At 43.9% G+C, this 19,335-nt stretch overlaps 1 protein-coding gene across 1 annotated transcript in view; it reads right to left on the bottom strand.

The window, feature by feature from the left end:
* The window catches only part of USH2A (usherin), a 1,018,338-nt gene that overhangs the window by 616,584 nt on the left and 382,419 nt on the right, over positions 1-19,335 (bottom strand). Inside the window, exons 23-27 of the mRNA XM_040347840.1 lie at positions 16,775-16,901; positions 16,484-16,585; positions 13,965-14,153; positions 11,841-11,971; positions 2,464-2,737 (exon numbers count right to left, since the gene is read on the bottom strand). Coding sequence (XP_040203774.1) covers positions 2,464-2,737; positions 11,841-11,971; positions 13,965-14,153; positions 16,484-16,585; positions 16,775-16,901 — 823 coding nt within the window. The remainder of the gene's footprint in view (positions 1-2,463; positions 2,738-11,840; positions 11,972-13,964; positions 14,154-16,483; positions 16,586-16,774; positions 16,902-19,335) is intronic.

Genomic DNA, 19,335 nt, shown 5'->3' with positions numbered 1-19,335 from the left:
TTGGAGTGATTTCCTTTTAAAGGGGTAGTAAACTGCCAGCTTTTCTTTTTTAAACCTGCAAGGCAATGCTATAACGTGCCTTAGAGCAAAGCCCTTCAGTGGTGCGCTGTCACCGCTGATAGGGCTTCCATCTTCACCCGGTCTTCCTTCCAGGTTGGTGGGCTCCAGGTCCTTTGATTGGATGAGCTGTGATGATGTCACTCCCACACAGGAGCCACTGTTTACGGCACAGGACCCTGAAGGAAGGGCATGAGGTGACGTCACTGGCTGCATCTAAAGTAAATATTTCCTAAATGGTGCATGTTTAGGGGATACTTACTGAGTCTGTGCTTATAGGTGAGCCTTATTATAAGCTTACCTATAGGTGAAAATCATACAAGAAAGTTTACTCCTTCTTTAATTCTAGTTATACATTTGGGACAGTGATAGGAAAGCTCCCTAACGGGACACAGACAAGAAAAAAACTTGATGCAAACGGTTCTTAATAATCATTCCCCACTCAATCCAAAAGTGCAGGCATGGCATTACATACACTTACCAATTTTAAATCAGAAGGGTCCATTATTATGTTTTATATAACAATGTCTAGTTTCCTGCATGCATCTTCTTTACCTCCATCAGTAAATCAGGAGGGGAGAAAATGGAAACTCGGAACTAACTACTACTGCCTTAAGCTATTCAATTATTCCTTGTGCACAGATACAATTATATGAAAAATATTATTGATGTATCCTGGGTAATTAAATCTCCCAGCACTGGTATACAGTTTCACATGACACCACTCCTGGTTTATCTACTGGCCATACAGTCATCATTGTGTGGACCATTTATAATTAAGTCTGCAAATTAAATTGCCCCGACTTCATATAGTTAAAAGCTGACCTTTGAAATTCATTGTGCTCAATTACACATTTAAGCTGGAGTTTCGTGGCCCCTCTGGAAGACTAGATGATGAGGATTTTTCAGACAAATAAAATGCTGATGGGATATGCAGAAAAGGGTGTGCAACGTACAATATTGCAGGTCTGTGTGAAACTGTAACCATTATGGGGCCCCCTACTTTCTCTGCTGGACTTTTTACGTTTATTTTATACTATGCAAAAGGAAACAGGTAGCAGACTGATCTACAGTTTATAACTTAGACATGAGATAGCACTTGATCGTTTTATAGAACAATTGTGGAATATACACATACTTTATTAGCTACACCTGTCCAAATGCTTGGAAACACAAATTAGCCAATGACATGGCAGCGACTCAATGCATTTAGGCATCTAGCCATGGTGAAGAGGACTTGCTGAAGTTCAAACCGAGCATCAGAATGAGGAAGAAAGAGGATTTAAGTGACTTTGAACATGGCAAGGTTGTTTGTGCCGGACGGGCTGGTTTGAAACTGATCCACTGGGATTTTCTCGCACAACCATCTCTAGGGTTTGCAGAGAATGGTTCAAAAAATCTCAGATGAAGTCATGTGACAGTGACGATACGCGTCAGACACTAGGACACCGGAAGTGATGTTTGCACAGTGTGAGCTCGCTGCTCGTTTCTGATATACACTGCATTACTGTTTTAAATGTGAGTACCCTGTTTGTTAGATGTTTGAATACACCGCTGAGTGTTTAAAACATATTACACTAGAGAGCTTCCTCTATGTTTTCTCTACCCTGCCTGGTGACTAGGGATGAGCCGAACACCCCCCCCCCCCGTTCGGTTCGCACCAGAACCTTCGAACGGACCAAACGTTTGCGCAAACATTTAGAACCCCATTGACGTCTATGGGACTCAAACGTTCAAATTCAAAAGTGCTAATTTTAAAGCCTAATATGCAAGTTATTGTCGTAAAACGTCTTTGAGAACCCGGGTCCTGCCCCAGGGAACATGTATCAATGGATACCTGGAGCAGCTCTATGATGTCAGCTGACAGCAGATTTTAGGCCGCTGTCGGCTGATTCTGGGTCACAAGAAAAGAATAACCAAAAAATCTTTGGTCATTGCCTCTCTTTTAATTACTTCCCATCCGTTCACCGGTCATGATCCAGGTATAGTTATTTTCAGATGGCAATTTCCTGTCATATAACAGTGTTTCCAGCAATATAACCACTGGATCACATTTACAGGCAGCGGAAGGTGGTCCCCCTGCTGCCCCATCGGGAAGCCCAATAAGGATGCAGCTGGTAGCATTGGTTTCCCAGTACACAGTGAGTGTAACTGATGTTGTTCCTCCCACTGTGTGATGTCAGAAACCAGAAACAACCCCCAAACTCTCCATAAATTTGACCTACCACGGCCCATGCTATCACAAGGGATATCGTTCATCCATGGTAATATCAGTAAAGTTGAATGACTTCTCATGCGATTTTGCAGTCCAAAATTTGTGGGACAAGTCGTATAAGTGTGAAAGGAGACTTAAGGTGTGGATTCAGATTACAGTTGTGGAACGGCTTCTGATATTGACCTGCTTACCTCGGTGACTATGAAGTTCTGGAAATGAGCTCCCCATCGTCTCTGGGACTCCGCCGATATACACTGCAGAGATGGCTTCAATCTGTGAGGCTGCAGAGTCAATGACCCGCTCTACCAAGGCATTGAGCTGGACAGAAAATACAGAGCCTTCTCTCCTTATGTACATTGTGTTCCATCTGCCATCACAATAAGAGAGTCCAGCCCACAAGTTCACTTGTGTCAGGGACAACTTTGTTTTAAATTGTAAGGTTACAATCCCATTGTTTAATTCAACCTGAAATGAAAAAAAAAAATATATCATCTATATTGATTTTTTATCTTCTGGATTAAAATATAAACATATAAAATGTATATCTTTTTAATATATAATATTTATTTATTTCCTGCCATCCGGTAGACTGTTCATAGTTACCCTACTGTTATTCAGGAAGCTGGCTACTATCACTATACTGTAAGTAACCTTTGTAACGGGATAAGTTCACAACAAACTCAGTTTAATGATTTAGAGGAGGAGCGCACCCTCTATGCTAGTTCATATGGACCCTATAGGTTTCCAGTTGGATAGAAATATTCAACAAGTAAGCAGCCAGTAATGGGCCTTTTTGATAGAAACACTACAGATTCTATGCATTGATATTAAAAACATTACAAATAAATAGTAGTAATTGTGCATTACAATTTACAAAAATATGTCACGTTTAAGTTAGTTCTCTGTAGAGTGTGGTTGAAAAGGACAACTTCACTTTAGGACCCTCTTCCCTCTTCAGTGGATTCCCTATGGGCAAATACTTATCTGCATTCCTACTCCTGGTGTCTTTAAAGCGGGAGTTCACCCAAAAAACAATTTTTAAACATTAGATTGAGGCTCGTTTTGTGAAGGGAAATCGGGTGTTTTTTTTTTTAAATCGAAGCAGTACTTACCGTTTTAGAGATAGATCTTCTCCGCCGCTTCCGAGTATGGTCTTCGGGACTGGGCGTTCCTATTTGATTGACAGGCTTCTGACATGCTTCCGACGGTCGCATACATTGCATCACGAGTAGCCGAAAGAAGCCGAACGTCGGTGCGGCTCTATACGGCGCCTGCGCACCGACGTTTGGCTACTTTCGGAAAATTGTGACGCACTGTATGCGACCGTCGGAAGCCTGTTGGAATCCTGTCAATCAAATAGGAACACCCAGTCCCGCAGCCCATACCCGGAAGCAGCGGAGAAGATCTATCTCTAAAACGGTAAGTACTGCTTCGATTTAAAAAAAAACACCCGATTCCCCTTCACAAAACGAGCCTCAATCTAATGTTAAGAATTGAGTTTTTGGGTGAACCTCCACTTTAATGCACATCCCTGACTTAAAAAATGAAAAAAGATGCTAACTGCACATGACTACCGGGACTGTTTTTGAAGAAAGACTATATGAGAAGGAAGAGGAAGGGGGTCCACAAAGGATATCTTCAGGAAAAAAAGTTGTGCATTAAAGCATAACTCCAGCTACATAACAAAATAAACCCACATGCTCCTCAGCACTGTCTTGCTTTTTTCTTTTTTTTTTTATAGTGTGAGTGAGAGACTTGTATAGCGCAGCAATTGCGAACTTAATCGCCTCAAGGCGCTTGGAATCCAGCGTCGTACCGGTCTTTCAGAAGAGGTGGGTCTTTAGTTTTTTCCAAAATGCCCGATGGTTTTCCTCTAAGCGGATGGTGATGGGTAGAGCATTCCAGAGCCGTGGTCCTTGGACCGAAAATCTTCGTTCTCCCTTCGATTTTTAGCGGGATTTAGGAATTTGGAGAAGGTTTTGGTTGGTTGACCGGAGCACGCGCTTGGTGACGTACGGTTTTATTTTCTCGCTTAAGTATTGGGGAGCCTTCCCCTGTATACATTTGTGGGCGAGGCAGAGCGTCTTGAATGTCACCCTGTCCTGTACGGACAGCCAGTGGAGGGACCTCAAGACTGGGAGACTGATTCCCACAGCTTTTTACCTGTTACCAGTCTGGCTGCCGTGTTCTGGACGACTTGTAGACGTGAAATCTGGTATTTCGGTAGTCCTAAGTAGAGGGAGTTTGCGTAGTCGAGTCGTGAGTTGATGATTGTTCCAACCACTACCGCTGTGTCCTCTTTCGGGATGAAGGGGATGAGTCTACGTAGCATGCGGAGCAGATGATGAGAACCGCTGACGACTGATCCTATTTGTGCATCCATCGTCATGTCTGAGTCGAAGATGACTCAGAGACTTTAGATTTTTTTGCTTGGTGCGATGGTTTGTCCGAGGATGGTGGGTGGTGTCCATGTGGTCCTAGAAATGGATTTCCTATTTGCATGAAGGATGAGTAGTTCAGTTTTGGATCCGTTGAGTTTGAGGGAGCTTTCGGTCATCTAATTGACGATCAGTGTGAGGCACTTTCCAAGTTCATGAAATTGGTCTTTTTTGTTGGTGATTCGAAGGTAAAGCTGCGTGTCGTCCGCATAGGAGTGGTAGCGCAGGTCCTGTTTACTGATGATTTTGAGGAGCGGGCGGATGTAGATGTTGAAGAGTACGGGTGAGAGGGGTGATCCTTGCGGGACTCTGCATGTAATGGTCCGTGTTTTTAACACCCATTAATACTTCTCCTAATCCAAGGTCCAGCAATCTTCTTCTCCACAGGGTCTTGTTCCTCTGAAGTCCCTGTACATGCTGGTCTCCAACTGGTTTTATCACCACCCCTCTCATTGACACCATGACACCTGCACTGTAATCAATGCACTACCAACTTGGGACATCATCGGGATGGGATGTGGCTGCTGGTCAGAATGTCCACCCATATTCCAGATCTGAACAGCAGAACCATTCAGTCGTGGGACCATGGATAAGTTGTGTACTTGACGCCTGGTTGACCTAACATGACCCACTTGATACCTCAGGCTTTATTGCAAATAACCCTTGGGCAGTTTATCTGTAGTAGGACACTGCTAGTCAATGCAAGCAAGAGGTATTCATACAATAACTTGGAGGAGCAGGAGGTCATGCAGCATGTGCACCATGATCAAACAAATGAGGGGAATTATCAAAAGTGGGGAGAGTGGCTATGACAGTCATAGAGCCCTGGCCAGCTTATTTGATCCTGACCTTTCTAAGGGGCCAAAGGTGATATTTTATCAAATGAGTGTGTGATTTACATCTTTCTCTACATGAATTCCAGTTACCGCATAGCACTTCCATTAATTAGATACAATTATATTGCCCGCATGAATAAAATACAATGGGAAACATAAATGTGCAAATTATTTTCAACGAACAATCAAAACCACTTTTCAAAACTTTAGCTTTTAGCTAATCTGGTCGCAGCCTTTTCAAAATCATCATGTACAATGCATGCTGAGCTATCCCAGATAGCAAGGATAACTTCATAAACCAAAATATTGTGCCGCGCTGTACAAAAAAACAATCTTATATCTAATTCAAATATGAATCAATTTTTATAGTGATTATTTACTTAACGTGCCAAAACAATGTATAAAGTGCTAATGTGCCAACAATAAATGTGAAACAAAGTGTATCAAATTATTAAGTCCAGAAATATTAATTCATCAGTAAAGTCCTCTTATAATTTTACAAGTAGTGATTCTTTGTGATAGTGCTCCAACATTATCCACGGTGACATCAAACTTGTGCTAAAGCCCCCCAGTGTGATTCTGCTCACCTAAGGGTGTGTGACCGCACAATTAAAGTGGAGTTTCCATCTCAAATTTTTTTTTTATTATTGTGCTCATTAGACCTAAAAAAGTAAAAAAAAATATATACCGGTATATATTTTTTTACTCATCTGGAAATGCCTGTTGCTATGCGGTCCCACGAAATCTGCCTTTGAAATCACCTAGGATTCTGACATCATCTCCCTCTAATGCTCCTGGTAAATGTGTGTCATCATTTCCCAGGATGCAGTGCACTGTCCAATTATCACTCCCCATCCAAGACTTCCAGGAAGTAAGTGCTTGTAGGCTTCACATTGCCCACAAGCAAAATGACAAAGGTGTAGACATAGTTTTATAAACTAGGGACTAGATTCAGCAAGAATTTACACAGGCGTATCTATTGATACACCACGTAAATTCAAAGCTGCGCCAGCGTATCTTCTTTCTGTATTCAGAAAGCAAGATACGCTGAAATTAGGCTAAGATCCGACTGGCGTAAGTCTCTTACGCCAGCGTATCTTAGTTGCATATTTACGCTGGCCGCTAGGTGGCGCATTCGGTCGATTTCAGCGTAGAATATGCAAATGAGCTGGATACGCCGATTCAGAAACGTACGCGCGCCCGGTGGATTTTTTTACGTTGTTTGCGTAAGGCTTTTTCCGGCGTAACGTTACTCCTGCTATATGAGGCATAGCCAATGTTAAGTATGGACATCATTCCCGCGCTGAATTTTGAAAATTTTACGTTGTTTGCGTAAGTCGTTCGCGAATAGGGCTTTGCGTAAATGGGATACGTTCACGGACGGCGCTTGCGCCGTTCGTTAGAGACGTCATTTATGTGGGGTCATGTTTTATTTACATAAAACACGCCCACCTCTTCTCAATTTGAATTTGGCACGCTTACGCCAAGAGATTTACGCCACGCCGCCGTAACTTAGGGCGCAGGTTCTTTGTGAATCCAGCCCTAGCCTCACTAAGTTACGGTGGCGTGGCATATCTCAGCGGGCTTTATGAATCTAGCCCTATCTTTTTTTAAATATCTATGCGGATCGGCGCCGGATTGTAAAATAGTAAGTGACCGGATTTAGATTATAAAAACACATGATGAAAGGACATACATTTAAAAAATGCTAATTGTGGTTGGAACTCCGCTTTAAGTTTGTTCTATTGCAGGATCCTAGGTTGTTCAGTGATGTTATCCACGGTACATATGTGAAAAATAATGCATTCTGGATAGTGTTTTATTGTCTAAAACCATTATTTATTGATAAACATATTCTCCAGGGTACTCACACTCTTTAGGTGATTGCAGCGCACCACTCTATAGCAGGCAAATTCATTAAAAATACAGTAAGGCCGTACGTCCATCAACGGCGGATCCAGGGGGGGGGCAACAGGGCAATTGCCCCCCCCGAGGCAATCATGTCACATTGGCTTTAAAAAAAAAAAAAAAAAAAAACATTTTTTTTTTTTTACTATTTTTTTTTAAACTGCTTTGTGGCAACGGCGGATCCAGGGGGGGGGGGCAACATGGCAATTGCTCCCCCCCCCGAGGCAATCATGTCACATTGGCTTGTGCCTGCAGCTCCCGCTGCCGAGTCTCTAACTCTCTCTCCCTCTCTCATCACCAGGGCTGGTAGGCTGCCTGTCCTGAGGCTGCTTTGAGCTGTAGCTGACTGCAGCGCTCCCCCTCTCTCCTGCGTGTATGACATCGGGCATCTCTCGCTGTGTGTGAGAGCTGGGTCTGTGTTCGGCTGTGCTAGACCTGCTTGTGTGATAGTAGATGGAGATGGAACACTGATTGAATCAGTGTTTTGTCTATCACACAAGCCTGTCTAGGGTGGGACTTTGCTAGAGCCGAACACAGACCTACAGCTCCTGTTTGTTCCATGACACACGTCTGGAGAGGAGATACCTGCTGTGTGTGATCGAGGCAATGCCATGGTGAGTGCCATGCACAGTGTGGCTGCATTAATAGACAAAAGTGGGGCTGCATTCATATACAAAAGTGGGGCTGCATTCATATACAAAAGTGGGACTGCATGTATATACAAAAGTGGGACTGCATTCATATACAAAAGTGGGACTGCATTCATAGACAAAAGTGGGACTGCATTCATAGACAAAAGTGGGGCTGCATTCATAGACAAAAGTGGGACTGCATTCATAGACAAAAGTGGGGCTGCATTCATAGACAAAAGTGGGGCTGCATTAATTGACACAAGTGGGGCTGCATTCATAGACACAAGTGGGGCTGCATTGATATACAAAAGTGGGGCTGCATTGATATACAAAAGTGGGTCTGCATTGATATACAAAAGTGGGTCTGCATTGATATACAAAAGTGGGACTGCATTAATATACAAAAGTGGGTCTGCATTGATATACAAAAGTGGGACTGCATTAATATACAAAAGTGGGACTGCATTAATATACAAAAGTGGGACTGAATTTATACACAAAGGTGGGGCTGCGTTCATATGCACAGTGAGGCTGCAATGGTGGGCACTGATGAGGCTGCATTGATCTCTTGTACCATGTGTTCAGTCTCTGACCATCCCTTGTACCATGCCTGCAGTCTCTGACCATCTCTTATACCACGTCTGCAGTCTCTGACCATCCCTTGTACCATGCCTGCAGTCTCTGACCATCTCTTATACCACGTCTGCAGTCTCTGACCATCCCTTGTACCATGCCTGCAGTCTCTGACCATCTCTTATACCACGTCTGCAGTCTCTGACCATCCCTTGTACCACGTCTGCAGTCTCTGACCATCTCCTGTACCACGTCTGCAGTCTCTGACCATCCCTTGTACCATGCCTGCAGTCTCTGACCATCCCTTGTACCACGTCTGCAGTCTCTGACCATCCCTTGTACCATGCCTGCAGTCTCTGACCATCTCTTATACCACGTCTGCAGTCTCTGACCATCCCTTGTACCACGTCTGCAGTCTCTGACCATCCCTTGTACCACGTCTGCAGTCTCTGACCATCCCTTGTACCACGTCTGCAGTCTCTGACCATCTCCTGTACCACGTCTGCAGTCTCTGACCATCTCCTGTACCACGTCTGCAGTCTCTGGCCATTTCTTGTACCACGTCTGCAGTCTTTGACCATCCCTTGTACCACGTCTGCAGTCTCTGACCATCCCTTGTACCACGTCTGCAGTCTCTGACCATCTCCTGTACCATGTCTGCAGTCTCTGACCATCTCTTGTACCATGCCTGCAGTCTTTGACCATCTCTTATACCATGTCTGCAGTCTCTGACCATCCCTTGTACCATGCCTGCAGTCTCTGACCATCTCTTGTACCACGTCTGCAGTCTCTGACCATCCCTTGTACCATGTCTGCAGTCTCTGACCATCTCTTATACCATGTCTGCAGTCTCTGACCATCCCTTGTACCATGCCTGCAGTCTCTGACCATGTCTTGTACCACGTCTGCAGTCTCTGACCATCCCTTGTACCACATCTGCAGTCTCTGACCATCTCTTGTACCATGTCTGCAGTCTCTGACCATCTCTTGTACCATGTCTGCAGTCTCTGACCATCTCTTGTACCATGTCTGCAGTCCCTGACAATCGTCTACAAACTATGGGATAGATTTATGGCATTTATATTTAAATATTTTTTACTAGTAATGGCGGCGATCATTGATTTTTTAGCAGTACTGCAACATTGCAGCGGACACACCGGACACCTAATTGAGTTCTGTAAGCAACACCTTATTTTCTGGCAGTGCCCCTCCCGAGACTAGACTCTGGATCCGCCCTTGACGTCCATATATATCTCCACAGCTGCTCGGATAAACCCATAAGCAGCTTCCTACACTATCCTGTCCCCTCCCCAACACGTGTCGACACAGGGATATGATGTGTCTTCCACAGAAACAGATTTGGTTAAATGTGTCAAGTTTATCCTCCTGCAAAAACATCTTCTGGGCAATTTGGTTTTTAAATTTTCCAAAAGGGAATCAATCATACAGTTGCAATACAAAGTATGTGAACCCTTTTGAATGATATGGATTTCTGCACACATTGGTCATAAAATGTGATCTGATCTTCATCTAAGTCACAACAATAGACAATCACAGTCTGCTTAAACTAATAACACACAAAGAATTAAATGTTACCATGTTTTTATTGAACACGCCATGTAAACATTCACAGTGCAGGTGGAAAAAGTATGTGAACTCTTGGATTTAATAACTGGTTGAACCTCTTTTGGCAGCAATAACTTCAACCAAACGTTTCCTGTAGTTGCAGATCAGACGTGCACAATGGTCAGGAGTAATTCTTGACCATTCCTCTTTACAGAACTGTTTCAGTTCAGCAATATTCTTGGGATGTCTGACGTGAATCACTTTCTTGATGTCATGCCACAGCATCTCAATCGAGTTGAGGTCAGGACTCTCACTGGGCCACTCCAGAAGGCGAATTTTCTTCTGTTTAAGCCATTCTGTTGTTGATTTACTTCTATGCTTTGGGTCATTGTCCTGTTGCAACACCCATCTTCTGTTGAGCTTCAGCTGGTGGACAGATGGCCTTAAGTTCTCCTGCAAAATGTCTTGATAAACTTGGTAATTTATTTTTCCTTTGATGATAGCAATCCGTCCAGGCCCTGACGCAGCAAAGCAGCCCCAAACCATGATGCCCCCACCACCATACTTCACAATTGGGATGAGGTTTTGATGTTGGTGTACTGTGCCTTGTTTTCTCCACACATAGCGTTGTGTGTTTCTTCCAAACAACTCAACTTTGGTTTCACCTGTCCACAGAATATTTTGCCAGTACTGCTGTGGAACATCCAGGTGCTCTTGTGCAAACTGTACACGTGCAGCAATGTTTTTTTTGGACAGCAGTGGCTTCCTCTGTGGTATCCTCCCATGAAATTCATTCTTGTTTAGTGTTTTACCTATCGTAGATTCGCTAACAGGGATGTTAGAATATGCCAGAGACTTTTGTAAGTCTTTAGCTGACACTCTAGGATTCTTCTTCACCTCATTGAGCAGTCTACGCTGTGCTCTTGCAGTCATCTTTACAGGACGGCACCTCCTAGGGAGATTGGCAGCAGTGCTGAACTTTCTCCATTTATAGACAATTTGTCTTACCGTGGACTGATGAACAGCAAGGCTTTTGGAGATACTTTTATAACCCTTTCCAGCTTTATGCAAGTCAACAATTCTTAATCGTAGGTCTTCTGAGAGCTCTTTTGTGCAAAGCATCATTCACATCAGGCAATGCTTCTTGTGAAAAGCAAACCCAGAACTGGTGTGTGTTTTTTTATAGGGCAGGGCAGCTGTAACCAACACCTCCAATCTAATCTCATTGATTGCACTCCAGTTGGCTGACACCTCACTCCAATTAGCTCTTGGAGATGTCATTAGTCTAGGGGTTCACATACTTTTTCCTGCACTGTAAATGTTTACATGGTGTGTTCAATAAAAACATGGTAACATTTAATTCTTTGAGTGTTATTAGTTTAAGCAAACTGTGATTGTATATTGATGTGACTTAGATGAAGATCAGATCACATTTTATGACCAATTTGTGCAGAAATCCATATCATTCAAAAGGGTTCACATACTTTTTTTTGCAACTGTATTTCACTTTTTTGTAAAGAAATCAATAAAAGATGCAGTCTGATTGGGTGTAATGGATAATTTTGCACGTTGCACATGTATCTCTATGTTCCTCAGTAAATCAGATCATAATTACCATGATATAGTCCGGCCCGTCCTTGTCATACATGAAAAGCAGAAGTCCTCTCAGCTGGTCAGTTTTAAACATGAAAGATATTTCAATATCTGGACCGCCAGGAAATACAATGGGATAAAGTTCCAGGAAGCCTACAATGACATAGAAACAATACATGTAAATGTCCACATTGTGTCCCTGTAATTTTTTCACTTCCAACAGCCAAAGGTGGCCACACACTTAAAGGGTCACTAAAGGAATTTTTTTTTAGCTAAATAGCTTCCTTTACCTTACTGCAGTCCTGGTTTCATGTCCTCATTGTTCGGTTTTTCTTTGATGTTGCTGTAATTCCTCTCTGTTTTGGACACTTCCTGGTTGTCTGTTTCCTGATCAGCACAGTACTGGGAGATTTCTCACTGTGGTGACTAATCAAGGAGGTGTGTCTAAAACCCCTCAGCACCAATCCAGTTTCGTTATGCAAAACCTTCACTGCCCTCTGTTGGCTCTCTGGCTCTGTACATCAGAGAACCAGGAAACAACAGCAAAAACGAAACTAAACTGCAGGTACATTATATGATTGTTTTTTATCTATTTGTAATCATTTTACTATTATGTCTCTATACCCTGTAAACAGTCATTTCAGCAAAACAAATGTTTTCCTTTAGTGACCCTTTAAGCTCACTATACACTTTACAATTGGATTATACAATCTCCTTTACATCTACCATCAATTATGGAGTGCAGGGGCCTGCCTGATTGGATGCAGAGTGATAGGATAGATAGGTGTATCCCCCTATTGTATAATTATGGTATATTTGGAAAATATTAGTTACTAGATTAACATAACATACTGTATATACTCAAGTATAAGCATATGAATTACAGAGGCGGAAGTGTTTTGGAAGCGCCTGATTAGAGCCATAGGCTCTAATAGCTTCCAAAAGGGTAAACAGCGGGCACACTGTTGTGCGTTCGCTGATTACTTAGTCTTGTGTTAGGGAACCGAATACATCGCTTCCCTAACACTGACCCGCCTCTCAGACAATCAGGTGCATCGGGTCTGGTTACCCTGTCACCTGATTGGCTGAAACAACAGGCGCCTGACGGGACATAAGGACGGTGTGGAGAACTGCCCGGCTCCCCAGGAGACATGAAGGACCCCGCTCGTCGCCGTCACCCACTGCCCCACCAAAACAGGGTAAGTTTCGGGCAGACAGCGAATGGGCTGGGGTCACACTGGCAGCATTTAATGGGGACACTGGCAGCATTTGATGGGGACAATGGCAGCATTTGGCACAGTGACAGCATATGATGGACACACTGGCAGTATTTGGCACAGTTGAAGCATATGATGGGAACACTGGCAGCATTTAATGGGCACCCTGGAAGCATTTAATGGGCACACTGGCAGCATTTGGCACAGTGGCAGCATATGATGGGAACACTGGCAGCATTTGAGGGGCACCCTGGAAGCATTTAATGGGCACACTGGCAGCATTTGATGGGCACACAGGCAGCATTTGGCACAGTGTCAGCATATGGGCACACTGGCAGCATTTGATGGGCCCCCTGGCAGCATTTAATGGGCACACTGGCAGCATTTAATGGGCATACGGGCAGAATTTGGCACAGTGGCAGCATATGATGGGCACACTGGCAGCATTTGATGGGCACAGTGGCAGCGTTTGATGGCACAGTGAATGTGTTTGATGGGCACAGTGGCAGCGTTTCATGGGCACAGTGGCAGCGTTTCATGGGCACAGTGGCTCCAATTGATGGTTTTTTTTTTCAAAAAACTTTCAGTTTGTTTGTGCCCCCCCAAATATTTTGAGCACCAGTCGCCACTGCTTCCCAGCCAGCGGAACATAATGATTACTGCTAGCGGCTATGACCGCCAGCAGTAGCTGTGTGCCAAAAATCTGACAGGCTGGTTGTAACCAAGTCGATCAATAGACAATTAGCTTGCCCAATCATGGGTCAAAATTTGGCTGGTCCCTGGCAAATTTTGTTCCATGTATGGCTGGCTTAAGACGCTCTAACAATGACAATGATGGTGACAACTGAATACTCTGGGTAACACAAACTGTTTTTCTTTCTTTTAGCCGCTTATTAACGTAAAAGCAGAAAACTTGTCATTTATATTACCAAAGCCAAGGAAATGTGCTCCATCATCTGAAGTCTCTGGACATCCTTCCCACTTCTCATAGACATTGTGTCTTTCTTCTGCCATATCCCAGTCCAGCAGGTCCCATTCTTCTGTAGAGCTGTCACGGCTCTGTATATAGATGTCACCAAGGCAACCAACAAAACTCTTCCGAACAATTTCAGTGTCACCTAAGATATAAAAACAACTTGTATTCCACTATGCTCATGGAAATCTCATCAACAAAAAGTCTGTCCTTTCCACCCTCAGTACCTAACCAGTATTTCCCCTCTTGTGTCTTCAGGGCAGTATCGGATAATAAAAGAGCGTTCTTCTGGAACTCAATGTGAGTTGTCTTATTCCTTACAGCAACTTCTGCCATTTACATTCCCAAGCACATGCACACCTGGGATCCATAATTAAAGTCTTTCTCACAAAATCTAAGGACAGCTGTCTGGCACCCAGTCTCCATGCTACACTCCCCAGTGAGGAAGAAAAGGTCCTTCTCCAGACAAGTCTCTGCAAATGTCTCTCCATCAGATCTCCTTCAGACCTTCAGCGATGCAAATGCTGAGGCCCAAACAACAAGTTCAGTACACAGGCTGCCTCCCAGGAGTGGCAACCCCAGGATAGACAAGCTTCCCAAACACTTATCTTCTCCCAGCCACCTTCTGTGTGTCTCCTCCCAGGGATTGGCTGAGGTCAGATGAATATTATCAACTTCAGTGTCTGACCCTCCAAGCTATTTTTGGAAGTTTCTTCCAGAGGCAGGCCGGAGCAAGCAGGGCTGGCCCTACCATGGGTCCCAGTGGGTCGATTGGACCCAGGCAGCACTTTAAGAGGGGCAGCAAATTGAACCATGGCCGCCTCTACTTCTCTTTTATTTACTCAGTAAATTGACAACTGAAATTTTGTTTCTAGCAGTTGTGTGTCATGATGCCAACTGCCCCCGGGCTGCTCCGCCTGGCCCTATACTACCCTAGCCTGCCTCTATACTGCCCTAGCCTGTCTATATACTGCCCCAGCCTGCCCCTATACTACCTTAGCCTGTCCATATCCTACCCTAGTGTGCCCACTTACTATCCTAGCCTGTTCATATACTACCCCAGCCTGCCCCTTTACTGCTCTAGCTTGTCTATATACTACCCTAGCCTGTCTATTTACTACCCCAGCCTGCCCATATACTCCCCTAGTGTGCCCATTTACTATCCTAGCCTGTCCATATACTACTCCAGCCTGCCCCTATACTACCCTAGCCTGTCCATATCCTACCCTAGTGTGCCCACTTACTACCCTAGCCTGTTCATATACTACCCCAGCCTGCCCCTATACTACCCTAGCCTGTCCATATCCTACCCTAGTGTGCCCACTTACTACCCTAGCCTGTTCATATACTACCCCAGCCTGCCCCTTTACTGCTCCAGCCTGTCTATATACTACCCTAGCCTGTCTATATACTACCCTAGCCTGTCTATATACTACTCAAGCCTGTCTATATACTACCCTAGCCTGTCTATATACTACCCCAGCCTGCCCGTATACTATCCTAGCCTGTCCATATACTACTCCAGCCTGCCCCTATACTGCCCTAACCTGTCTATATACTACCCTATCCTGTCTATATACTACCCCAGCCTGCCCATTTACTATCCTAGCCTGTCCGTATACTACCCTAGCCTGTCCATATACTACCCTAGCTTGCCTCTATACTACTCTAGCCTGTCAATATACTACCCTAGCCTGCCCCTATACTACCCTAGCCTGTCTATATACTGCCCTAACCTGCCCCTATACTACCCTAGCCTGTCTATATACTGCCCTAGCCCGCCCCTTAGAATTGAACATAGAGGGGTAGGTGTGGGAGGAAGAGGAGAAGATTGAGCCCTCTCTCCTCTCCAGTGTGTGTGTGTGTGTAGGGGGGAGGGAGGGGGAGGTGATTGTTAGTGCCAACTTGGAAGCCATTGTCCGGTCTGAATAATGTGTCCGGGTTTCAGGTGGTCTGAAACCCGGACGCATTACTCCAAAACCCAAACTCTCCAGGTGAATCCTGGACAGGTGGCAACCCTAGACTTTAGGTAGAGGGTTTGCTGGGATGTGTCATATTATTTATTAATTTCTTCTTATTATTTTTGGTTCTCAACTCAAGTAATCATGGAGCCCTGATAGGTCATATTTTCAGGCTTTCCATTATTTTGCACATGATTTCATTAGTTTCACTGCCTTAGTAATTACTACAGCCATTTTAATCTTAGGATAATCTTGAAAACATGACCTGTTGGGGCGCCTTGAGGGCTGGAGTTGAGAAACACTGTGCTATAGAATTCTGTAGGAACCATTTTACCTTGAGTGCAGCTTTCACATGTTTACAAATCTATCCAGCAGAGACCTCTGTTTTTGTCATAGAATTGGATTACAACTAGGTCACCATTGCTGGTTAGCAGGGCTATGTGGTGACTAAATAAATGACATCATATTTTACCCCGGAGTGACAATCATATACTGTATGTATGCAAGTTCTTACCTGTGTCATCTCTTTCTATTGAAAAGTGCCTTGGGAGTCCTCCAATATATACACCAGTGTTATCACCAATCACTGTGCCAGCACCAGATGAGGAGCCAAAGCCTAGAGAAAGAGATTAAGAGACAAGTTGCTGTGTTGGTGTGCGCTAGGATAAAATGATGTAGGCATATATTTTTGCAACACAACATGTTACAATGCATGGCAATGTGTCACCAAGTGAATGGGCACAAATCCATTTTTTCCAGTATAATTTGGAACATTTTGCTTTCTCTCTCAGAGATGTGACTCTACCTGTATACTTTCCATCCACAATGATGTACCCCGTGTTTTGGCTCCTTCTGACAATAACCTCATGCCATTTGTTGTCACTGTAGACTTTATTGCCATTGTTCCTGGGTGTTACAGCCACTGCTGAGTTCTGACCAATAGAAAAAAAAATTAAGTCAATTAATTTTTTTTTTTTTTAATACAATCTTTATTCTATATCTCAATTTGCATATATTTGTTTAAATGACCATAGAGAAACACATATGTTTATTTTCCAATGTTCAGACATTTCTTGGATTTAAGGCTGAACTACAGGCAAAGTAATGCAGCCTTGTATTTATTAACCACTTCAGCCCCGGAAGGATTTGCCCCCTTAATGACCAGGCCATTTTTTGCAATATGGCACTGCGTCTGTTTAACTGACAATTGCGCAGTCATGCAACGCTGCACCCAAACAAAATTGATGTCCTTTTTTCCCCACATATAGAGCTTTCTTTTGGTGGCATTTTTTTCGCTATAAACAAAAAAAAGTCCGTAATTATTTTTAAAAAACACAATATTTTTTACTTTTTGCTATAATAAATACCCCCGGAAAAAATATTAAAAAAAACATTTCTTCATCAGTTTAGGCCAGTATGCATTCGTCTACATATTATTGGTAAAAAAAAAAAAAATGCAATAAGCGTAGATTGGTTGGTTTGTGCAAAATAGGGGATCGATTTATGGCATTTTTATTATTATTATTGTTTTTACTAGTAATGGTGGTGGTCAGCAATTTTTAGCAGGACTGCAACACTGCGGGGAAAGATCGGAGACTTTTTTGGGACCAGTGAGTGACATCTATACAGCGACAGTGCTATAAAAATGCACTGATTACTGTGTAAATGTCATTGGCAGGGAAGAGGTTAACACCATGGGCGATTTAGGGGTTAAGTGTGTCCTAGGGAGGTGCCTTCTAACTGTGGGGGGAGGGAACTGATTGGGAGTACAGAGAGAGATTGCTGTTCCTGATCACTAGGAACAGCAGATCCCACTGTACTCCCCTGACAGAACAGGGATCTGCTTTGTTTTCCTTTGTTTATCGTTCTGCCTCTCTGTGGGGCGATCATGGGTGGCCATAGAGGCCGCCGGCTGCATCTACTGTATTACACGAAGCACCGTACTGGTACGTGCAATAGAGTTGCCCTTCCACAGTATATCTGCGGTGGGCGGTCATTAAATCGTAAATACACCAATAAAAAATGTATTTTTAAATGTGAGCATTTGTGAGTCTCTTAATCTCTTGGCGCTGGCCATACACAAATATGCAGCCTCTCGAGGGGTGGGTCTTGGGACAGAGCAGCTGCATATTTGCGTGCACTACTGCAAATCCACCTGTACAGAGAGCATGCACCCTGCACGCCCCTGGCACCGTTGCCAGCGGCTCCTGATTGTTGCTTGTGATTGGGAGCTTTCCGATCATATGACTACCGTGACAGCCAATCACGGGAGTCACATGATCATAACCTCGCCCCACCTCACAGCATCCTAAAACTCATATTAACCCCCGGTTCCAAGGGGTTAATATGACTTTGCATTGGCCTCTTTGAAACCACTGTATAGCAGAGCAAATATTGTGAGAAGGAGAAGCAGCCAATCAGTTGTACTGTAGTGTACTGTAGTGCACATGTGCGAAGAATGAATATGCTTCTGGAAAGACAGAAGAAAGTAACAAAGAGATACGCTTATCAGTCTGCTGCTTCTCTCTTCACTGTCAGTCACAGGCTGCAGAGAAGTGAAAGTAAGGTCTTGTTCACACTTGACTAAATTTCTAAAGGCCTCGTACACACGGTATGAAAATCGGATGGAAAAATTCGTACAACGATTTTCGGATCATTAGCACGGTACTTTCCACAGCCAATTTCGCTTCTTCGTCAGACAAAAGCTGCATGTGCAGACTATAAGGCCCCTTTCACACTGGGGCGGGAGGCGCGGTGAAGGTATAGCGCCGCTAAAAATAGCGGTGCAGTATTAACCCCCGCTAGCGCCTATAAAGGGTTATTACCGCCCGCAAGGCGCATTGCAGGCGGTATTACCGTGGTTTCCCATTGTTTTAAATGGGAAGGAGTGGTGAAGGAGTGGTATACATACGGCTCCTCTCACCTCTCCAAAGATGCTGCTTGCAGGAGATTTTTTTCTCTCCTGCCAGCGCATCGCCTCAGTGTGAAAGCCCTCAGGCTGGGCAGGAGTTTTTCAGGCGGTATTTAGGCGCTATTTTTAGCGCTGTACCACCTGAAAAACTCCTCAGTGTGAAAGGGGTCTAAAATCACTGATGCTGATGTATGAGTAATTGTCTGAGCAAAGTAAGAGAAGAGAGACATCCAGGTGCTATTGGGTATATCCAATTGTCTCTCAGAGATATTCTAAAGAGCACTTTAGTTACAATTTACTCACCTGCCCTCAGAAGTTGATGTCAGCCATCTTCAAGCAACACAAACAGGAAGTGCATAGAAGGAAGTGCCTGCAGGACACTCTATGCTCTCCTCTATCATTACAGGTCTTTGTGGAACATTATATTCCTCCTTCATGATTTTTTTAACACTTAC

Source organism: Rana temporaria, chromosome 4, assembly GCF_905171775.1.
Source record: "Rana temporaria chromosome 4, aRanTem1.1, whole genome shotgun sequence".
NCBI classification, from domain to species: Eukaryota; Metazoa; Chordata; class Amphibia; order Anura; family Ranidae; genus Rana; species Rana temporaria.
The sequence above is the reverse complement of the archived record's forward strand: the minus strand, read 5'-3'. Positions and strand labels throughout refer to the sequence as shown.